The sequence below is a fragment of the Patella vulgata genome, chromosome 3 (assembly GCF_932274485.2).
Source record: "Patella vulgata chromosome 3, xgPatVulg1.2, whole genome shotgun sequence".
NCBI classification, from domain to species: domain Eukaryota; kingdom Metazoa; phylum Mollusca; class Gastropoda; family Patellidae; genus Patella; species Patella vulgata.
In genome coordinates, this window is record NC_065881.2 from 68562349 (window position 1) to 68582896 (window position 20548).

The 20548-nt window shown below is 36.4% G+C and overlaps 1 protein-coding gene across 4 annotated transcripts in view; it reads right to left on the bottom strand.

Moving 5' to 3' along the window:
* Positions 1-372: 372 nt before the first annotated feature.
* The window catches only part of LOC126816372 (octopamine receptor 1), a 37512-nt gene continuing 17336 nt past the window's right edge, over positions 373-20548 (bottom strand). For 3 of the 4 annotated variants that reach the window (XM_050542822.2, XM_050542825.2, XM_050542824.2), the window contains exon 2: positions 373-2523. In XM_050542822.2, coding sequence (XP_050398779.1) covers positions 458-2143 — 1686 coding nt within the window. In that variant the 5' untranslated portion in view covers positions 2144-2523 and the 3' untranslated portion in view covers positions 373-457. Of the gene's footprint in view, positions 2524-5735; positions 5870-20548 lie in introns of those variants that run through there. The other variant, XM_050542823.2, reaches the window with a different exon arrangement.

Here is a 20548-nt window from a genome sequence, read left to right on the forward strand (position 1 = left end):
TGTCGTGCCGAGATCCACAAGACAGTTTTATTATGTCCCATCAAAAGTTAAAATCACGCCACGGTCTGTTAAACAACTCGCTTGCACACGAGAAATGGCGGAAGCCTTTTTTAGAAAAAAAAAATAAATACCCAGAACTTGAAAAATAAGTGAAATTCTAAGTTATTGCTTTTCGATTCGATTTTATGGTTACTTAAAAAAGTGCATCGACTTATTTCCCTATAAGCTCTACTAACCGTTATTTGCCGATTCATGATTTTCCAAAAACACTAAATTTATTCGAACCAGTGATTTCTTAATTGAATAATGGAGTTCGTGTTTAGAGCGTTACATAATTATTGTAATTACAGAGTAAATCAGCGAGGCAATGAATTTATATCAACCTTTTTTATTATGTCACATTCAATAAATTAGAAATAATAATTAAAAGTAGTCTGCTGTTCAATAAATACTAAAGTCAGCTCTCGGAGGAGTTGTCACTGAAATTGTTCAATGATTGTATGTGATTGAGGTTCATCGAAGCCAGATCCGAGGCCGATTTGCACGGCTGTCTTCTTATTCCACACGTTAATAGTTTCTTAAAAGCAAATCGAAAGTCTCTAGCGAAGAGAGCATAAACACACGGATTGATGGCTGAATTACAGTAACCTAGCCAAAAAAACACAGAAAATAGCACTGCAGGAATACAATTATCACAAAAAGCTCCGATGAGATAAATAGAAAAGAAAGGCAACCAGCAAACAATAAAAGCACCAACAATTATCGCCAGAGTTTTCGCTGCTTTTTGTTCCCGATTGAATTTTCGCATTTGCGTTTTCATGTGTTTTCCGGTCTTTTGTAGTGCAGAGGCAGTGCGTGTTGGTTTATTTCCTGAAAACTTGATTCGAACGCCATTTGTCGGTTTTAAGCGATCGTTACTAGGGTAACACTTTTTACAATTTTGATCTTTGTCACGTGGAGTATTGGCACTAGTTAATGAGAGTTGTCGATCGTGACGACTGTCTTCTGGAGGGGGATCATGGATTATTTTAATAGTTGTTTCACAGGTTGGGCACTCGCTATTTTTATTGTAAGTATGGTAACGAGAACGGAAGCGTCTCTGATAATTAGTGTTAATTAACGGTGTACCCAATTCATATTTTTTGGAATTTGTTCTACTGAGAGATGTTTCTTCTGATTTTCGGCGCTCAGAATTATTTGGCGAACTACTTGAACTACCTGGGCGATTTGCCTTTTTGTTATGGTTAATGTAGCTACCACCCCGGTGCACCCTTAAAGTCACTTTGTTGTTCATAGTTTCACCGTTTGATTTGGTCGTTAAAACACCCTTTTGATAGGCTGAAATTGTCTTCACTGCGGCCCTGTAAATCCTTATATAAAAAAACACCATTACAAACATAGGAATGAAGTAAGAACCCAATGCTGAATAGATCCTATAACCACGGGTATTAATAAGTTCGCATGTAACTGGCACTACATGACATGGCACCGGGGGTACACTCTGAAATTCCCCATTTGTGGACACACTGGTGTTTTTTTCTAACATGTATGTGTCGACGATAAAATGGCGAGAAAAGTTTGAATTGTAATCCTTTATCACAAGTTGACTAATATTCACTTCAGAGCGTTTTGATTCTGTTGTTTCATTTCCGTCATTCCAACCAATTAGCGGTGGAAGACAGATTAGAAACGACACAATCCATGTTGCTGCCACAAGCAATTTCCCACGTTTGGAAGACATTATACCTGGATATTTCATTGGCCGCGTTATGGCGACGTATCTATCAAAACTAATACAACACAAATTTAATATTGAAGCTGTACACAGAAGTACATCTGTAGCTAACCAGACATGACACCATATGGTGCCAAAAATCCAGCTGTCAAGAACTTCCAGAGCTGCCGAGAAGGGCAAAACAAAGATTCCTAGCAATAAATCCGCACACGCTAGGTTCACAATAAATATATTGGTTACTGTTCGCAGTTTTCTGGTGGTGAGAACAGCTGCTACGACTAATATATTACCGGCTACGACCACTGATACTAATATACCTAGACATATCGTTGACACAATGAATCCGGCGTCCATAGCATTATTGGTAACCTGCCCCGAATCGTTTACACAATAGCTGAAATTCTCCATAGTTTTTGATGGTCGTTTACATCATGGGTTCTAAGCACGCCTACAATGCTGGTTTCTTAATCGATACAGTTATAGTGTTTTGTATATTTTGTAAGATATTGGTATAAATACTACTAGGTTATTGATAATATACATACTTATTGCCTGTATTATAACTAATATACGTCACCATGTGTTAGGTATTGAAATATATATCATATTATGTAGGTAAACATGTAAACATCGAAATCTACATGTGTTAAGTCCTTGCGGGGATGGAAGATCAATCGCGAACTTTCATAACACAGGTCAAACATCTCTTTTAACGTTCCATTATCTGAATTCTTCATTTATCGTCCTTTTGTCTTCTTTTCATCGGTGTCAACGTAACTTTCCGGAATCTGAAATAATAAAGAGAAACATATTACTGTCAAAACTGACCCAATGGTAAGGGGTTAAACGACCTCAGGGGCGGATCCAGAGGGAGGTAGAGGGGTGATTATAGAAATTATAGACATATGTGACATCACAATTAAGGCTTTGCATCATTGAAAATGAATCACATGTGATTCTATTAATTCACAATAAAAATTGACGTTAAACGGGGTGTTATGTATGCCTACGTAATTTGGAGACGATGATGGCATCATGCATTGTCAACTGTCAAATTTACTCAACAGTGACCTGGATAACCCTCTCCTGCAAAAACTCCTGGATCCGTCCCTGGTCTTACGTTTCTGTTCGCGTGCACACCAATGTGTACACGTTAGGACCTCGGTTTGTCGTACCATCGGAACCACTAGACACCTGCAGTGGGCAAGGGGCTAGGAGCATGGGGTGACTGCACTGGGATCCTCTGGTTAGTAAGCAAGCTCCATACCCACCGAATCACCGTAGTTTCCACAATCATATGATTAACATAATGTCTTGAAACAACGTCACTTCATAATTTGAAATAACGTCAATTCATAATTGGAAACATCGTCAATTCAAAATATATTCATATATAATAAAATATTCCAAACGTCACGTTAGCAAAAAAAAAAAAAAAAAGAAAAAAAAAAGGCAATACGGAATATCACAAATTACATAACCTAGATTAATTCTATAGAAATACATCACGTGCCATGGAAGCAAGACTTCAAGGACTTCAAGAGAATGTCAGATTGTTATCAAAGACAAAATGTCCTACCAGATGATTTAAATAAATTTGACAGCAAACTTTCTGTATCAATATTTTGTATTTCTGGATGATGAAACTGTAAAATTTAATCAAGTATTTTGTGGTGTTTGAACATACATTTGTTGATCCTCGCTTCCGAGCCGGGTTAAGGCATGCGGATTGTAACCCGTGGGTCTGCGATTAAGATTAAGATTAAATTATTTCATTTATTAACGATAGATCAAAGTATATATATATCTCTGAATTAAATATACAACATAGTACTGTATACAAAGGGTGTCTTGTGGCTAAAAATTCCTAGATTCAGAACACATACATGTTTTTAGATGTTTTTGTTACGACCTAACAGTACATGTAACCCAGTTACTTACAAAGTCTAAATTCGGATCTGACGCTTATCTTAGTAGTAGATCAATTATTGGGGTCTGTTTTTTTTTGTCGGATTTCTTTTTTCTTGTGGATGGTGGGCGGGCGGGAGGTCGGTGAGGAGGAAACACCGCCATTAAGTCAGTGTTAAAAACTTTGACACATAAAAAGATAAATAGTTACATACTTTTCTTGGCGGAGTGTTACTTTAATGACGTCATAAAGTGACTGCCTTTTATGTGGTACACGTAGGTTTTTTTTTCAACGTTATTTGAATTATGAGACTATTTCATGTTTCAAATTTTTCAATCTATTTTCTTCGGTATATTCCTCTCAGACGGTCTCAATGAAATATTATTCATTGATTAAATTTATCAAGGCCGGTATCTCCACACGGAATCCCACACACACATAAATATTTCCCATAAGACCAATCTTTTATATTGCCTGATGCAAAAAGTTGAGAAGATATTCATACACAACAAGTGTATAATCTCATAAAGTATTATTACATAATATAATATAATGTACATGGAAAGGTCAGAGTCAGATTTCCGCCAATTCTGTGAATAAAATCTTTTTTTTTCGTAGATAGTGGAAATATATTAGATTGATTTGAGACTTGGCCATCCAACACAAACGTGGTGTCCACTTGTCTAGTAAAATATAGTCCAAAAAAGCCCCCCATCTCTCTCTCTCTCTCTCTCTCTCTCTCTCTTCTCTCTCTCTCACACAAAGTACTTTTATCTGGATTTGTCTGGTACTGAAATCATGTATTCAACCTATGTACTTTTGTCTGGTGCTTAATCCCACAAATTGAAAACAAAAAGAACGATACTCTATGTCAGAAATAAAAATCTCTTTGACCCTGTGTGGTTCTTATTTCCTGGGGCAAACTGATCGACCGTGATCTTCTATGGCTTAAATAATTTGTAGGTGAAATTGGTGGATTGAGACATTGTCGAGAACCGTATTAAATTTAAGCTAGTGTTAGGTCCAATGATGTCGTCATATGTACAAGGAAAAAAAAGGGGGGTTATCACGTGTGTAATAAGAAAGGTTGATAATTTACCCAAGGTCAACCGCACCCTAGTTGAATCCAAAGTCATGGGTAAACTGTTCGTGTATACCAACATAGTCTGATGATGATCGAGGTTAGGCCGAAAATTCAATCGCTAACATCTCGGTTTAGAGTGGAACGTTATCTAGTTTTTAGCTATTATAGTGAGAACTGCCTGTTCTTTACCTAATCTCCCCATAATGTATCTTTAATAATATAATGTATGTATGGATTCTGTGTATACGCAGGATTGCTTTGATTAGATATTACAATACTCGCCAGTTTTTCAAAGCTCAAATTAGTAAAAACTGTTAGGCGTTCAGTACTGAAACAGAAACTCGTCAATGAATTATTGTCTCTTGTGTGTGAGCTTGACGGACATCATCGATCTTGACAAAATCGCCGATGGTTGGTCTAACCTGACTAAGCGCGGATGCTTGATGAAAATATAAGGACATAAGTCATATCTTTGCTAATTTATGCATATTCACCACAACAATATATCGAAGATATAAGTCAATGTAAATGATGTAATTATCACTTTCAGAATTTGTCACAGATTCACAGTACTTTGTATAGGTTCTTGCAAAATTCTTAATAAATAACAGGAATTCCTGCGTAGTGCTCAATTTTATTCATGATATGTATGTTGTAACCATCAGAAATCTGCAAAATCCAGGAAATGACATTTCAGGGTCTATAGATCCAAACACAGCTCCGTGGAAGCATGCCCCCTGTGGTGCTCGGCTCGTCGCTGCATCATTCGTATTAGGGGACTGTGCATCAGTCGGTGTCATTTTCGCTACCCCCCCCCCCCCCCACACACACACATAAACAGAATAAAAGATCCCAATCTTTAAGATAACCGCCTAGTCTGCAACATCACCCAATGTGGAAGCGGACGTCAAGCCTTAAGGAAGGGACCAACGAACGAAGATGGTCGGTATAATTTGTTGTAAAACTTATTTATACATGTACTAAAGAAAACAAAAACCAATACATACCCGTTGAGAAATTCTTATCCCAAACTAACAAATATATACAACGATGTGACTGAAACTTGTAAAGTGCGGGGTTAATACGTTAGTCTTACTATATTATATTACATTACACTGTAAACGAATGAAATGTATATCTGCTTTACTCAATGACAAGTTATAGTCTGTACTCTATATTGCGCTGTTATCTATTATATATAATTTTCTATATACAGGAAGCTTTAATATACAAGCATTATAAATGAATTTAATTAACCTATTTTTCTAACCTAATTTTAAATAAATTCGACCACTAAGCTCGAATAAATAGCTATTTCAATTTAATTAAATACATCTTTTAATATATTAACACATCAAAACCAAGGAAGCGTGCTATTGTACCAACGTGATTTATAATCTTTAAATTTATGTTGGTTTTCTAATATCAAAATGAATGCACTTTCTCCCATTTAAAGTACATCTCATTATTGCTATAATTAGATAAATCAAACCTCACACAATTCCGATGCTTTACCAAAAATATGCCACATTTTTGTGAATTAATAGGGTGAAGCAAAAAATCTTTAATTGAATATATTAAGTGTATGATATTAGTATGAACAGATTTGCACTATTTTTCACATAAGGAATGCAATTTTGGCAATTATTCAACGATTTTGCTTGTAAATTCACGAATAAATTAATACAAGGTCTTAACACAGGGTGTGACTCGGATTTATGATTTTCAAGGTAATTTACTCTGAAAATAAATTAATTGTGATCCGCCATTTTCTCGTATCCTATCTATCATACTAATATAGATGTGTAAAACCATCATAAACTCTCTTATCAAATATTTAAAAAATACCATAAAATGATTTATCAATTGAAACCTTTAGTTACAAAATATGTTAAATTTTAATTAGAACTTTTAATAATAAAAGAACGTGTAAGGTGTAAAAGTGCACGTATTTAAAACATATTTATATATAAATAGGTGTAAGCCGGTGCAGAATTTTTAACCTAAAATACCAATTGACGTCATTTTATTAAATAAGTCTGGTATTTTATGCCAATCATATAATCATATTATGTGGTCGATACAGATTTTTTATGACTAACAAGTTATTACCATAACTGTATATTGCCAACCCCATTACTTTGGTATATATGTTTACTTATCGAGTCCTCCAATTTTAGATTCTGAATACATCTTTTAACAGCAAAGCTATTATATCATATATATTGCGACTTTAATGTCCCCATATTGCATAGTCTTTACTTGAAAATTCAGGCAAAACGTTAAACAAGATACAGACAGAACTGATAGTACTGTCATACAGTAGAATTATAAATAAAACAGCGATTTGAAAAGGAAGAAAAGTGTCAGATGCATGGTGTTCCCCAAGACTTAATAGATTCAAATGGATCTTGTCCACATAATAAATTTTAACTAACATATGGTAATTTGAATTCTATGATTATGGGTGCAACGCGAAGGATTCTAATTCAATACCTGGCTTGAAAATATCAAAGGTGCTTTTCTGTCCACGCCGGAATTTGAACAGTAACATTTTACTTGATAGGCTCTTTTTTTAATGAACATATTGGTCAATGATAAAAGGTGATACGGAGAAAGTAAACATACCTTGATTCTGTATGGAGGCCATTACCACTTTTAACCTCCAGGTCAAATTTGATAGTGTTTAACAAGTCAATGACCTATAATTGAAGCGCTACCATGGAATATTAATTTCACACTGAGAGTTTTACAGTGTATGGTGGTGTAATAAAAGACAGCTAAAGTTGTAACCTGTGTATTATACCAAAAGCTTATCAGCTAAATAAATGAAATGACGGTTAAAGTCCGACTTTTCTGCACCGACTGCATGGGCTTAGATAAACGATATCATTATATACATATAACAAATATTATCTCTCTCTATATAAAACTGCCCTCTAATATATAGTTGATCAATCACAAAGTTTAATTTGACAGAAAATACTGACAAAATGATAAATGATCTGTTACCTTTCTGAGCTAATATTATAAGATATTCAATTCACCAACAATTGTAATTTATGAAGTGTTTATGTTTAGAATTGAGTCTTTATTATACGATTGAATTAATAACATGTTTTTCATTACATGTCACATTGAATGTCACATTGGATATGAGGTATGGTAACGTCAAGTTATAATCTATAACTGGAGTTCAATGTCTCGTCAACATGTAACTTCTGCGACTTTTGTTACCAACTTCTGGTTCATTTATCGTAACATCCTTGACGTACCACAATCGCATCCACGGATCTCACCCCACTCAAATGATCTATAACATCAATTGTAAATAAAAGTATTTTGAAATAGAAATTTATTAAATATTAAAATGTGTTACTAACATATTTCGGTCAGGTGCATTTTCATCTAATGTGATATCAAATAAAGACGGGCACACGCCATGCAGTGTGATATGCGGAATATATTGCTCGGACAGCAGGGGCCTGTTTCACGAAATTTTAACTAAGATAAAATCCAATTTTAATAATTTGATTGGATAATATTAGATTGATTTTAATGCTTAGCCATTCAAAATTGAAGTATCTACTAAAATTTGGATTTTTATCTTTAGTCAAGATTTCGAGAAACAGGGCCCTGGGCTCCGACCTAATTTTATACCTCTCATATATCCTGAAGTCCAAAGGGGATTTATATTCCATAAATAAAATTGATATCGTGATTTTCTCATTTCATATACGATTTTAAACCCAAATAATTAAATGTTACGCAGATCAAACAGGAGCCTTATTGTGCTAATTCAGTCTGTGGTGGATGCCATTTTCTGTCTATAATTCTCAAAGATTAAACGAAATAAAATGAATGGGATTTAACGTTCTACTTTTCGGCACCGACTGGGCCAATGAATACGGGCGTACGTTATACAGTGTGCTCTGGGGCGAAAGTTGCCAGAACAGCGGCACTACGGCCAACTCTTATATCGAATTACAACTGTCAAGGGTTATTTTATACGGCGTTTGTCCCATCCGAACGACTAGTCACTGTCCCTACCAGGCCCACCGTCTTGCATCATTGACACGGGAAAACTACGCCGGAAAATACCGAGGAATTATCTCGGCCAACGCCGGGATTGAACCCGCGACCTACAGGTTAGCGAGTCAGTGCTCCAACACACGAAGCCATGAAATAGTGTTTTAATAGTACGGCTTCACCAACTAATATAAGAGCACAAAGAGGCCTTCACAGCTAAAAAAAAATGGCAAAAATTGAATTCAAAATGAATATGGTTGGTTTTCTTTGGGAAAAGGATGCTTGGTGTTAATATTATATTTCATAATATGAGTTTTATTTACAAACTTATTCTATTGTTTAATATATACACCAACAATATTTGCACTGTTCAATATTCAGCTTACTTTATTGTTACATTTGCATACGGTTAGACTGTGAAATTACAATTCTCCACTGATCTTGTTTGAGTCTACAGAACGTGATCGTTGTTTGAATAACGGTAAATTATTCTACAGAATACAAGGTTTCTTTGGCCTATCATGTAATAAGGTATTGATAAGATAGTGCATGTTTTATCTAATGTCTTAAAGTAGAAGAAGAAGAAAGTCCTTATCATTTCTATATCCTATTCTATAGTCTATTTCTTTATTATCAAAGGTTACTGAACAAACAACCGCTTGATGAATATAGTTCGTGCTATTTGATATTCACACCAAGACAATATCACGTAATAAATTTGTTTAATGGCTATAATATAACAAGGACAAATTGTTTTGTTATTATTATATTGAAATATTAAACATTTGCGCATCAAATTGATTTAAAGCTATATCCATGTTCCTTCAAGGTTAAATAGATCGTTTATTTCACAATCACAATATATTTTTAACTTAAACTCTGACATTTCTTACGAACGGAAAAATAGAAGTACCAACTGAAAGTTATAAATAAACTTATAATAAAAAACAAGCTAAATATACCTCTTAACTAATAGATTTTAAAAGTATCTGGACAAGGCTTCGCACGCAAGATGCAAGAGTTCAAAACTGGCCGCTAGGAGTAGTATAGTCTCTAGCTGAACCAAATCGGACTGTCACTTAAAGTGGCGTGTTTGTAGTTATTGTCAGGTTTGTAACAGAAAAGACATCCCGGTAATAACCCGAACATATATATTTTTAGGGAGATATAGTTTACTCTGTAGTTTGACTATATATTGGCCTACTGCATAGGCGGATCCAGGAATTTTTGCAGGAGGGGGTTTGTTAGATTTGACAGTTGACAATGCATAATGCCATCATCGTCTCCAAACATACATACATCTCTTTTTTAAAGAGAAAAATCCTACACCCCGTTTGACGTCAACTTTTATTATGAATTAATAGGATCACCTTGTGATTCAATTTCATTGATGCAAAGCATTAATTGTGATATCACATGTGTCAGTATCATTATCTCGCGCTTTGAATGTCCATCCCATCCCACCATCTCATGATAAAGGATAAAGCACACGGCCGTGACACGTTTCTCATAAAAGGTTGTTTTACAATTTTTTTTTATGTAGCTGAGCAAGGGGGCGGGGGCTCCCGAAACCACCACACTGGGTACGACCCTGTATTGGTGATTATATAAGTATCTAATTAAGATGTCAAAGGAATATCTATAAGTGTCCAGGGGAAATAATGCTAATTCAGACGATGAGATTCACAATACACTTTAACATTTCATATGGATACTTACATGTCGTGTCTTTTAATTAAAGCAAAGTATTTTCAACGCCAAAGCTCCTAGTTTTAAAGCAATTAAAACATAATAGATAACGCCTGTCTATTTAGGATTTTAAGTATTAATTAAGGTGGAATGGAGAGCTTTCAATTAAAAGTCTGAAACCTCGACGTTACATAGAGCTTTAATTGATAGTAAGTCTATTTATATAGTTTTATTACTTTATTAAGTAAGTATTTTGGGGAGAGCGGTATGAATTTTATTATCAGGACACGCACTAAGTCAACTCTGAAAAGTCAAACGTTGCGGCAATTACTACGAAGCTTTCACGGTTTTAAGATCGGATTCATACTCATAACTTGACAGTCCAAGGCACAAACAACCCGACCGATCATGAAATTATGAGTAGGGTGGTCGGGTGATACGATATGGCACGGTGTAAAAGCGAAATATTATAATAATAATAATAATGTCCCGAAATGAAATAGTATGAAGTAAACCCCATCTTTCCAATACGTCTAATAAGGAAATCTATTTTGCCGTTGTAAGGTATAAGAAAAGCGTGGCTATACAGTAAGATCGCAAATTTCCCCGGGTTCGATCCCGGTGTTGGCCGTGGTGTCCCCCCCCCCCCACCCAACACATGCACTGACAGTGATCCTGGACAGAGGGCCTGTCAAGGAGTTTAAAATGATTTCTAATAACTGGTATTTTAATTATAGTACTGTCTTTGTGATTGGCAATATAATACTAATGGAACAGTATACAATAAGAAAAATACGTTATATGATCCTCTTTCTGGCTTATAATTTAATAATGATAAATGCACCGAAAGAACATTCTGAAATCAACACAAAGACAACCAGTCTAAAGGCTTTCCTTCATGTTTATTATCTAAAGTTAAAGATGGAACCTACATTCGACCATGTCTCTTTCAGCCCATTTTAGCACTGTATTGTGTGGCGCTATTTAAGTTGTCAACTTAAGATGTCGTATTAAGAAACATGTCCAATACACCATACCTAGCGGTGACGTACATCTGTTCGTGTATTTTTGTACAAACTGCTCACAGCAGTTACTTAATATAAAGTCTCTTCTCAAGGATTTTGTTGTCGATATCTCGTTTACCGCTTGTCTGGCCCTAAAAGAATTCGACTGGCGTTTACAATCTTGTAATTTAATTCCATTCTATCGCTATTGAGTGGAAGTGAATATAAGTTTTATTGGGTTATTGATTAGAAGTTTTTTGTTGAGTATCTCCAGGCTTCAAGCTAATTATAAATATGAATTGTTGGCCATTTATTTGATATGTATGTTAAGTAATATTTTTAAAGGAGCTAAATCGCTAATATTTCGGACCTAGAAATTGACACAAATAGGTCGCAACGCATATAATATTGTAATATGACTATATATAAACTGATTTACATTCAATCGTTTCCGTTTTTACTCTAATTTCAAAACAATTATGTTCGGCGAAAAACGCCAGAAGTCTCAATCGAATGGAAATCTCTAGCGTCTGGTTATTCGAGTCTAATTTATGATATTATTCATTGTGCATGCTCTCTATATAAGAATATGAAGTCACCGTTTGACATAACTTGTAGAATATGTCTAGCCTTGTTCTTCATGTCGCTTGTTGCAAATGACGCTGAAACGCATTATGGTACACGATTCGTGTACCAATGGTAAAATGTTTATTTTGTCTTAAATATTGGATACCAGAAGGCCATCTCTTCCCGGTAAGATCACAACATCAATGTTGATTTAAATTAACAATTAATTCGTGTTTTCGATGTCGAAGATTTTGGATGATATTGAGTTAGAGACTTAGCTACTTTAAAACGACAAACACTTTGGGGATTAATTGCACTTTCAGTCCGTTCCCCATTCCACAGGGCGCACGGTCTGTTACATTCCAAAATAATATCTTTGATCAGGCAGGGAAATGAAATGAAATGGGGTATAATGTCCAAATTTTCTGCGTCAACCGCGCCAATAAAACGGTTTTGATCAGAGTTAAAAATAAACTTACTTTGGATTTGATGTGTTGGATTATTTTGATGAGATTTACAGACGCGAAAATAAAATTAAAATAAATAAACCGATTTCCGTTATTTAATCGTATAGTTAAATAATACAGTAGATCAATGAAATTCATTTCCTTATTATTTGGAATTAAATCAATACGGCATAAGCCCCTTTAAACTTTATTAAAGTAGGTTATTTTATATTCATGCAATGAATTCGAGACAGTTAGGTATCAATAATTAATTCATTTACGAAATTCCTGCACTGGGGTTGGTTCGCACGCGTTTGCACTGTAGTTCGGGTCGAAATATGGTATGTAATCTCCAGTCCAAAATAACGGGTGTCAAACTGGCTCCAAACAGAAGCAACGCATTAACTGGCTAAGTTACACTCTTGCCAAACTATTAATTCGGCACGAATAAGTTAAAGTTACAATTTCTTATTTTTAAGTTATATTTTTAAAATGTATTAAAATAAAGCCCTAAAATAGATGGTATCTATAAACAGTCCTACCTTGTTAAAGAATAATCCTATTAATCCTATAATTCACTATTGCTAGGTGAGAAATTGGAAAAATATCATCATTCAAACGTTTGAAGATAGCTATTCCATGGTGGGGAATAGGAAAACAAGGGAGGTAATTGGGGGGGGGGTAATTGTGTTATTATTTCAGGTGTGAAGATTTTTAAGTGTGGGAAAGATAACCTATGATCGTATACTAGTTGAGCAAAAGACATAGAAATAATTATGTTTTGACTTTCTTAGAAAATATGAAATTGTAACTTTAAAACGTGCACATTTCGCCCTTTCTAGTCTTTTAGGTGAAAATACACAAATATCAACCAATATCTATCAACTAAATACCCGATACCACTTCCGATTTAGGTCCGTTTTGCTTGTTTCCTGTTTTGTGGTAAGATCATGCAGCTAACATGTTCTTATTTCCTTTACTTGTTGGATTTACCACGGACACTTTCTGGAAAGTCTTTTTTGATAAATTGGCAATGCCTGTGTAGTTTGAGGACTGGGTAAGGAACACTGTCTAGTCGTTAGGCTAGGACGGAAAACCGAGATTACGCGTACACGTGGAGGTCCACGTAAAAGAATCCATCAATGGAGAGTAGGCGTTTGGGCATGAGTTTCTTTCATAGCTCAATCAATGACTGCATGACGTATAACATCTTCATCAGCCATGCTGGTGCAGAACAGTAGGATATTAATCCCCATTTTATTTATTTTAAATGCATTTTATCGTGCATATGGTATATTTATCTATCTTCAGTAATCAAGAATAGAATTTATAGAAACCTGGCAATATTCTTATTTTTCTTCGGGCACTGTTTTAATGTATGTTTATATAAATACATCGTACAGCAGATGTGTTCCTGTTTAATATACGAACTACTTTCCTAGTTTCTTTGATCTGCCGGAAATTAGCCCGAAAATAGATATTATTGGTTATCAATAATAATATAATATAATATTCGTTTATACCTGTTACATCTATATATTGTAAGGAAATTCAAGGAACGGGTTTCTGATCTCGATTATTTGTATATATAGCGTTTCCGGCTACCCTATCTTTGACGAATTCCAAACTGCCAAGATATCGTTTACATACATTACTAAGTTTTCACCCCATCTGAAGGACTAGAAACACCCGGTTTTCACAACAACACAGGGAAGCGCAACACGGATTTGATGATTTTTATCGGTCCACGACTGGATTCAAACGCGGGAAATTCTGTTTCATTGTGAGTCACGGTGGCTCAATGATTAAGACGTTGGTTGAAAAACTAAGAGGTCCCGTGTTCGAACGCAGTATTGCCGAGTAAGTTTAAGGGATTTTCCAACGTGGTTTCCCGTTATCAGTGGTGCAGTATGAAAAGGTTAAACGTACAGTCGTTTGGATGGGACGAAAAACCGAGGCACCGTTTACTCATTGGCGTTCAAGTAAATGATCCCCTGACAGTTAAAATTCGGTATAAGAGTATGCTGTAGCGCCTCTGGTCGGGTAAAATTTCCCCATAGCACACTGTATGGTATACGCCCGCCTTTATTAACCCAGTCGGAGCAGAACAGTAGGGCGTTAATCTCAATTTCATTTAATATTGATTCAATGTTTCATTGACAATACTTGAAAAAATAAAACCGCCGTAGAATTAAAACTACAGATGCTTCCAATTATTACTTGCCCCCCCCCCCCCCCCTCCCCGGAACTAAAAAGGATCAATGTCGATCAACAGCGGAAATTATATTTTCAGCTAACACTATTGACCAGCCACATAAGCACCCGTTTTGCGAAAGCTTAGGCGGTTTGTTTTTAATGGATACTGGCAGTTTAATTCAAGCAGAATCATTGACCTATATGTTAAGAAATGCAGGAAATAACGTTTTGATCTACGGTGTTAAATGGAAGCATCTCACCAAGTGTAGGCTCGAATGATCACAAATCCCCCACCCCCACCCAACGCTTCAGACTTTATGCAATTAAGTAATTATTGACTTAAGCTGTTTCCATGCCTTTATGCATCCTTACTTTTGTTTTCTAAATATACGGTAGCAAAGCATACCAATATGTGAATCCAACTGACTTTATTAACAGAATCGATGAAGTTCTTCTATGGTTTCTATAATACCACTATCATTCTATTTACCAACTCATCAAATATCAAGCCTGTCTAAACCTCGCTATGTCTAGCCATGGTGGTTATATAGGTGTTACTATATGATAAAACTATTGGAAATCAAGAGAGAAGCAAAGAGTTTGTTTGAGAAATCATATAAGTCAATATTGAATCAAACGTTTGGGTGCGTATGGGACTGGTCGACAACATCATATAATTGATAGAGATAAATGTTTACATTTGCAACATAAAAACCTGATTGGGGCGAAAGGGAACTCAATTTAGACGAACTCACCTATCAGATTATCGTTGCAGGAAATCCATTCAAAGGGTCAGTGGGGTGAATGTATCATTCTTGTTTTGCTAAATTGTTTCAATAGATTTTGAATATTTAATTAGAGGTAGAGAGAGAGAGAGAGAGAGAGAGAGAGAGAGAGAGAGAGAGATAGTTTAACTCCCATTCAACATAGCATAACGGATAGGAAGAAATGAAAAGGGGTTTAACGTCCTACTGTTTTGCTCCGAACTGGGCTAATAAAAACGGCCATACGCCATACAGTGTGCTATGAGGGAAATTTTTCTCGGACAGCGTCCTACTCTTATATCGAATTCAAACTGTCAAGGGATCTTTTACGTGCACGCCAATGTGTACACAGAACCTCGGGTTTTCGTCTCATCCGAATGACTAGACAGCTGTCCTTGTCAGGCCCTCCGTCCTGTATTACTGACAAGGGGAACCACGCCGGAAAATCTGGGTTAACTTTCTTGGCCAATGTAGGGATCGAACACCCGTCCTCAACATAACCACATAGCCCCATAGCCACCGTGACCCCCGGATAGGAAGAGATGGAGGAGGGAGGGAGGGGAGGTTAACGTCTAATGAGGACAAACACACGGTATAATTTTATCAAATCAAAATAGTTCGCTTCCGTATGTGTGTGCTGGGGGGGGGGGGGGGTACTCAGAGGAAACCCCACAATTTTGGACAGTCGTCCCAACTCTTATTACCTTGACTAAGTGACAGACTCTATGAGCATTCGTTATACCACTCGACCATCCATTTCCCAGACATCCTAGTAGACAGGTTATAAAGCCACGAAGAATCATAGCAAATGTGTAAACCACGCGTCAGTTTTACTTATTTATGGATGTATAATTATTTTATTATAATGTTATAGCTGGCCAGACACAAAGAACATACATTACTATAGTCAGCAGCTGTTGTTTTTGCTGATGGTTTCTTTGTATCGGTAAAGCTACAACACAGCATATTATATCTTAAAAGTCTTTCTTCCTATATACAATAATATTTTCCCAGGTAAGAGTATTCATTAACAGTGCACTTCAACATGTTCGCTGATATACATTGCATTATAACAAACTGAATATCTAAAAAAATTAAGATTTCGTTTTATCACAAATGTTCATCACTGATACAGAAATCACAAGCACAGAAGTGGTACAAAACAAAGTCGTTCCGATGGGAAGAAAAGGCTGAAGTTCCGTGTAGATTACACGTTGATAGTTGGGAGTTGAAATAACATTATAGGACGTAGCATCGCTTTCAGGGCAAAATTTCCATCATAGCACACTGCACACCGAATGCCAGATTCATTATCCCAGTTGGTGCAGAATGGCATAGGACTTTAATCCCCATTTCATTTTAAGTTAATGGCGTAATTGTTTCAATTCTACCGCTTTCTGTATTTCCCAATCAAGTAGAAACACGCTGTCCGCATATTCATGTATTTCTTTACTTATTGGGGTGTCACCTTTTTAAAAAAATATCTTTAAGGCACTCATGACAAATAAGCAGTAAAATATCATTTTGAGGTTTTGTTTTATACATACTCATATTGTCCTTAACAAAAGATTTAAACCATGCGAAGCTATGGTGGGAATACTAGCTCAAACATTTAAAGATGATAAATTTTTTAAAAATTTGTTAGTTTGTTAGATCGAGTATTAATCATCTATCTTCCAGTGGAAGTTTGCATTGTAATCGTGTGTTCTATTAAGATGTTTAAGACGACGATATAATGTCAAATTAAAACATCTATAATTCCTACTACACTCAACTTTCCAGATTACTGCAAACTTGACGTGTTTGTATGTGAAACCAATATAATTTTATGTCTGAAAGGATTGCTTTCAACCAAGAACCTTTTAGAGACAGTTTTAAAATATAGCTGATCAGTGATTTTATGGATATGTCACAGCATATCATATCATATATCTATTTTGGTCCGTCTCGAAAAAGTTTAGTGTCGTGTTAAATTGAGTGAAGTGAAAATATTGATGTTAATAACTAGAAACTTTGCCCGGTCGATTTGAAAAGCTTCTGATTAAAGATCTTTTATGATATTAGCAAATCGCAATTTCATTACCCAAAACAATTAGCACACGAACTTTAAAAGGCAACACATATTTAAATACATCTTAACCGTGGAGATTTAGTCATTACTTTGCATAATACACGCAATAAAATTAACCATACCAATCCACTACGATTTTTACGATTAAGGATAATATACTAATACCACTCCATATGTATAGCTAAATATACTATTAAAAAAAGTAGGGGATATTTGATTTTGGGGGCATAATACTAAAATATGCAAATGACTACGAAAAAAGTCACTATAGAACCTAACAGAAGAAACATTTCCAGTTACATGTGACGCCCAAACGCACCAATAGCTACCGCATGGAATGCAGGTGATGCTTGGGATCATCATGGGGGTCCAACCCAAAATTTGCACGACTCTGACTTTGAATGTTACAGTCATTGTGGCATTGAATTCCAGGGTGGAAACATCAGTTTAATTGTTTTAGTGACCAGAAAACGAATTTTGATATGCGTCGGCTTACCCAAAATGAAAGGTTACGTGCCCTTGGCATGCTACAGATCGGCACAACACAGGCGGTTGTGGCGCGGACGATGAATGTTTCTCAGTCTGTCATAAGCAGGCTATGGTCCAGATACCGTGATACTAAATCTGTACAGGACAGACCACGCTCAGGTCGACCAAGGGCGACAACTCAAGCCCAGGATCGATTTATGCGTACCTTGGCCTTGAGAAATCGTGTCATCACAGCAAATCAGATCAGCGCTCGTCTTCAAACAGACACTGGTGTGAGAGTAAGTGGCCAGACGATTCGGAATCGACTGCATAGGGGTCACCTTCGCGCCCGACGTCCTCGCGTGATCCCTTGTTTGAGAGATCATCACATTCAGGCAAGACGTCGTTGGTGTAGGGATCGTCAACACTGGGATAATCGACGCTGGAGCAATGTGATGTTTTCAGATGAGTCAAGGTTCACTGTTGATTTTTTGGGCAGACGTAGGAGGGTGTGGCGTCGTCGAAACGAGCGCTTCCAAGACGTTAACGTCATCAGACATGATCGATTTGGGGGTGGTTCTGTTATGGTGTGGGGAGGCATCACTGTTGCTGGAAGAACGGCTTTACATGTTGTTGCAGGGCGTGTTACAGGCCAGTACTACCGGGACAACATCTTGGCAGTCCATGTTGTGCCGTTCGCACGACGTCATGGCCGCCGTTTCATCTTCCAGGATGACAACGCAAGATGTCACAGGGCCAGGATCGTTACAGGTTACCTCCCCCTTCGGGCATGTCTGGGACATGCTTGGACAGAGGTTACGTCAACGTCAACAACGTCCTGCCAATGTCCAAGAACTTGCTGCTGCGTTGCAACAGGAATGGGACAATCTGGACCAAAATGACCTTAGACGTCTCATTAGGAGTATGCCACGTCGGATCAATGCTTGTTTGGCAAACAGAGGAGGATTTACCCGTTACTGACTTGGTTGTGATGCTGTGGTAACTTTGCTGTTTGACCCCGGGTATCATTTTACCCTTATAATGGTCAGTCTGTGCCTTACTTAGTCTAACGGTCATTTGGAATAAATCGATGAATGTGAACTTCATTTCATTTTGTCATTTCTTTCTTCGTCAGTTCTATTAGGTGACTTTAATAACACTTAAAAATCAAATATCCCCTACTTTTTTTGAATAGTATAGTTCAGATGCCTCTTTGCCACATTCGGCAAACCTCGGTAGTGTCAGGTAAACTACATCTAACCTCGGCTGTATGATGGTAAGTGATATGTAGCTACACTCATACAACTGTGATGCGGTTACCGGTTTACGTATTAGGAAAACTTGCCACTTTTAGAAAGAAGTTCTCAAAATGGCATCGTTCGAAAATTATGTAGAGTTTTCATTGCAAAGTTGTCCTTGTAAGAAAAACTGCCCAGTACATAACGAACACTATACCATTTCTTGAAATAAAACACTCGTCACAGGCGTCTTCATGGGCGCCACCATTTTTAATCCGGCAACTTGAAAGTACTAAAGTAGTGCCAATGGCTGAATTCATCATGCCCTCCAAGGTTTGCCGAATGCATTTGTCAGTGCCGGATTTACCTACAGGTTTGGCAGGCTAGGGCCTCAAGATATTGGGCCTCGGGTCAAGGTGTATACTATTTGTGTCATAAGCGTTTCTTAAACACATTGTAGACTTAAGCATCCGGCATCATCCTCGACTTTACTCATTTGTGTCAAAAACACACTTTCATCTTCCTCTAGGGTGGGAGGGACCTCATCAGTGAAATAGCAGAGGGCCCCTCTCCATTGTAAATCCGGCACTGCCTTTTGTAATCAGAAAATGTAGCAATTATTAGAAGCATTGTTTTGAGATTTGTGTTTGTTATTACATTTAGTCAGCCAAGAAAGCTCAGAATATAATATAGTTAAAAATAAGATATATTAGGTTATTGCTTTGTCGACTAAATGGACAATGAAACCAATTACCTTTATCCTGTATTATATTGCATAATGCACCTTATCCACCTAACAGACAAAGCATGTAGTGATAAAGATATTGCACCAATGGAAATTGCTTATTATAGTTATTGCTTGTCACTATGGAGATCAATTTCTAGTCTAGTATAATTACAGTTTGTTAGTGAGATGTTTGACACTTTCTTGTTATTATAACCTGTCAAATTAACCAACATGTCAATATTTATAATAACATAGCATACCAGTAATATGAAAATAATAAACAACTTTATGTTATAAAAAACTCTTTGTTTAGGATTATTACAAAGACAAAAACTTTAAGTTAAGAAAATAAATGAAACAAAAATGGAAGAACTGAACAAAAGTAATCCAATGTACAAAGTGAACAAAACTAAAATGTTAACTCTTCTCCAGAGACCAGGGATTTCGTATACTTTACTTTTTTCTATACACGTATCTTATGACTGCCCAACTTAATTGCGACATGTGGGAAATTGTTTCCTTTATAAAATTAGGTTCATTTCGGGTTTGATAAGATATGGTGGATGTCGTACACGAGACATGACAGCTTACTCTTTCCGTGACACCAATTACTGGGATTTC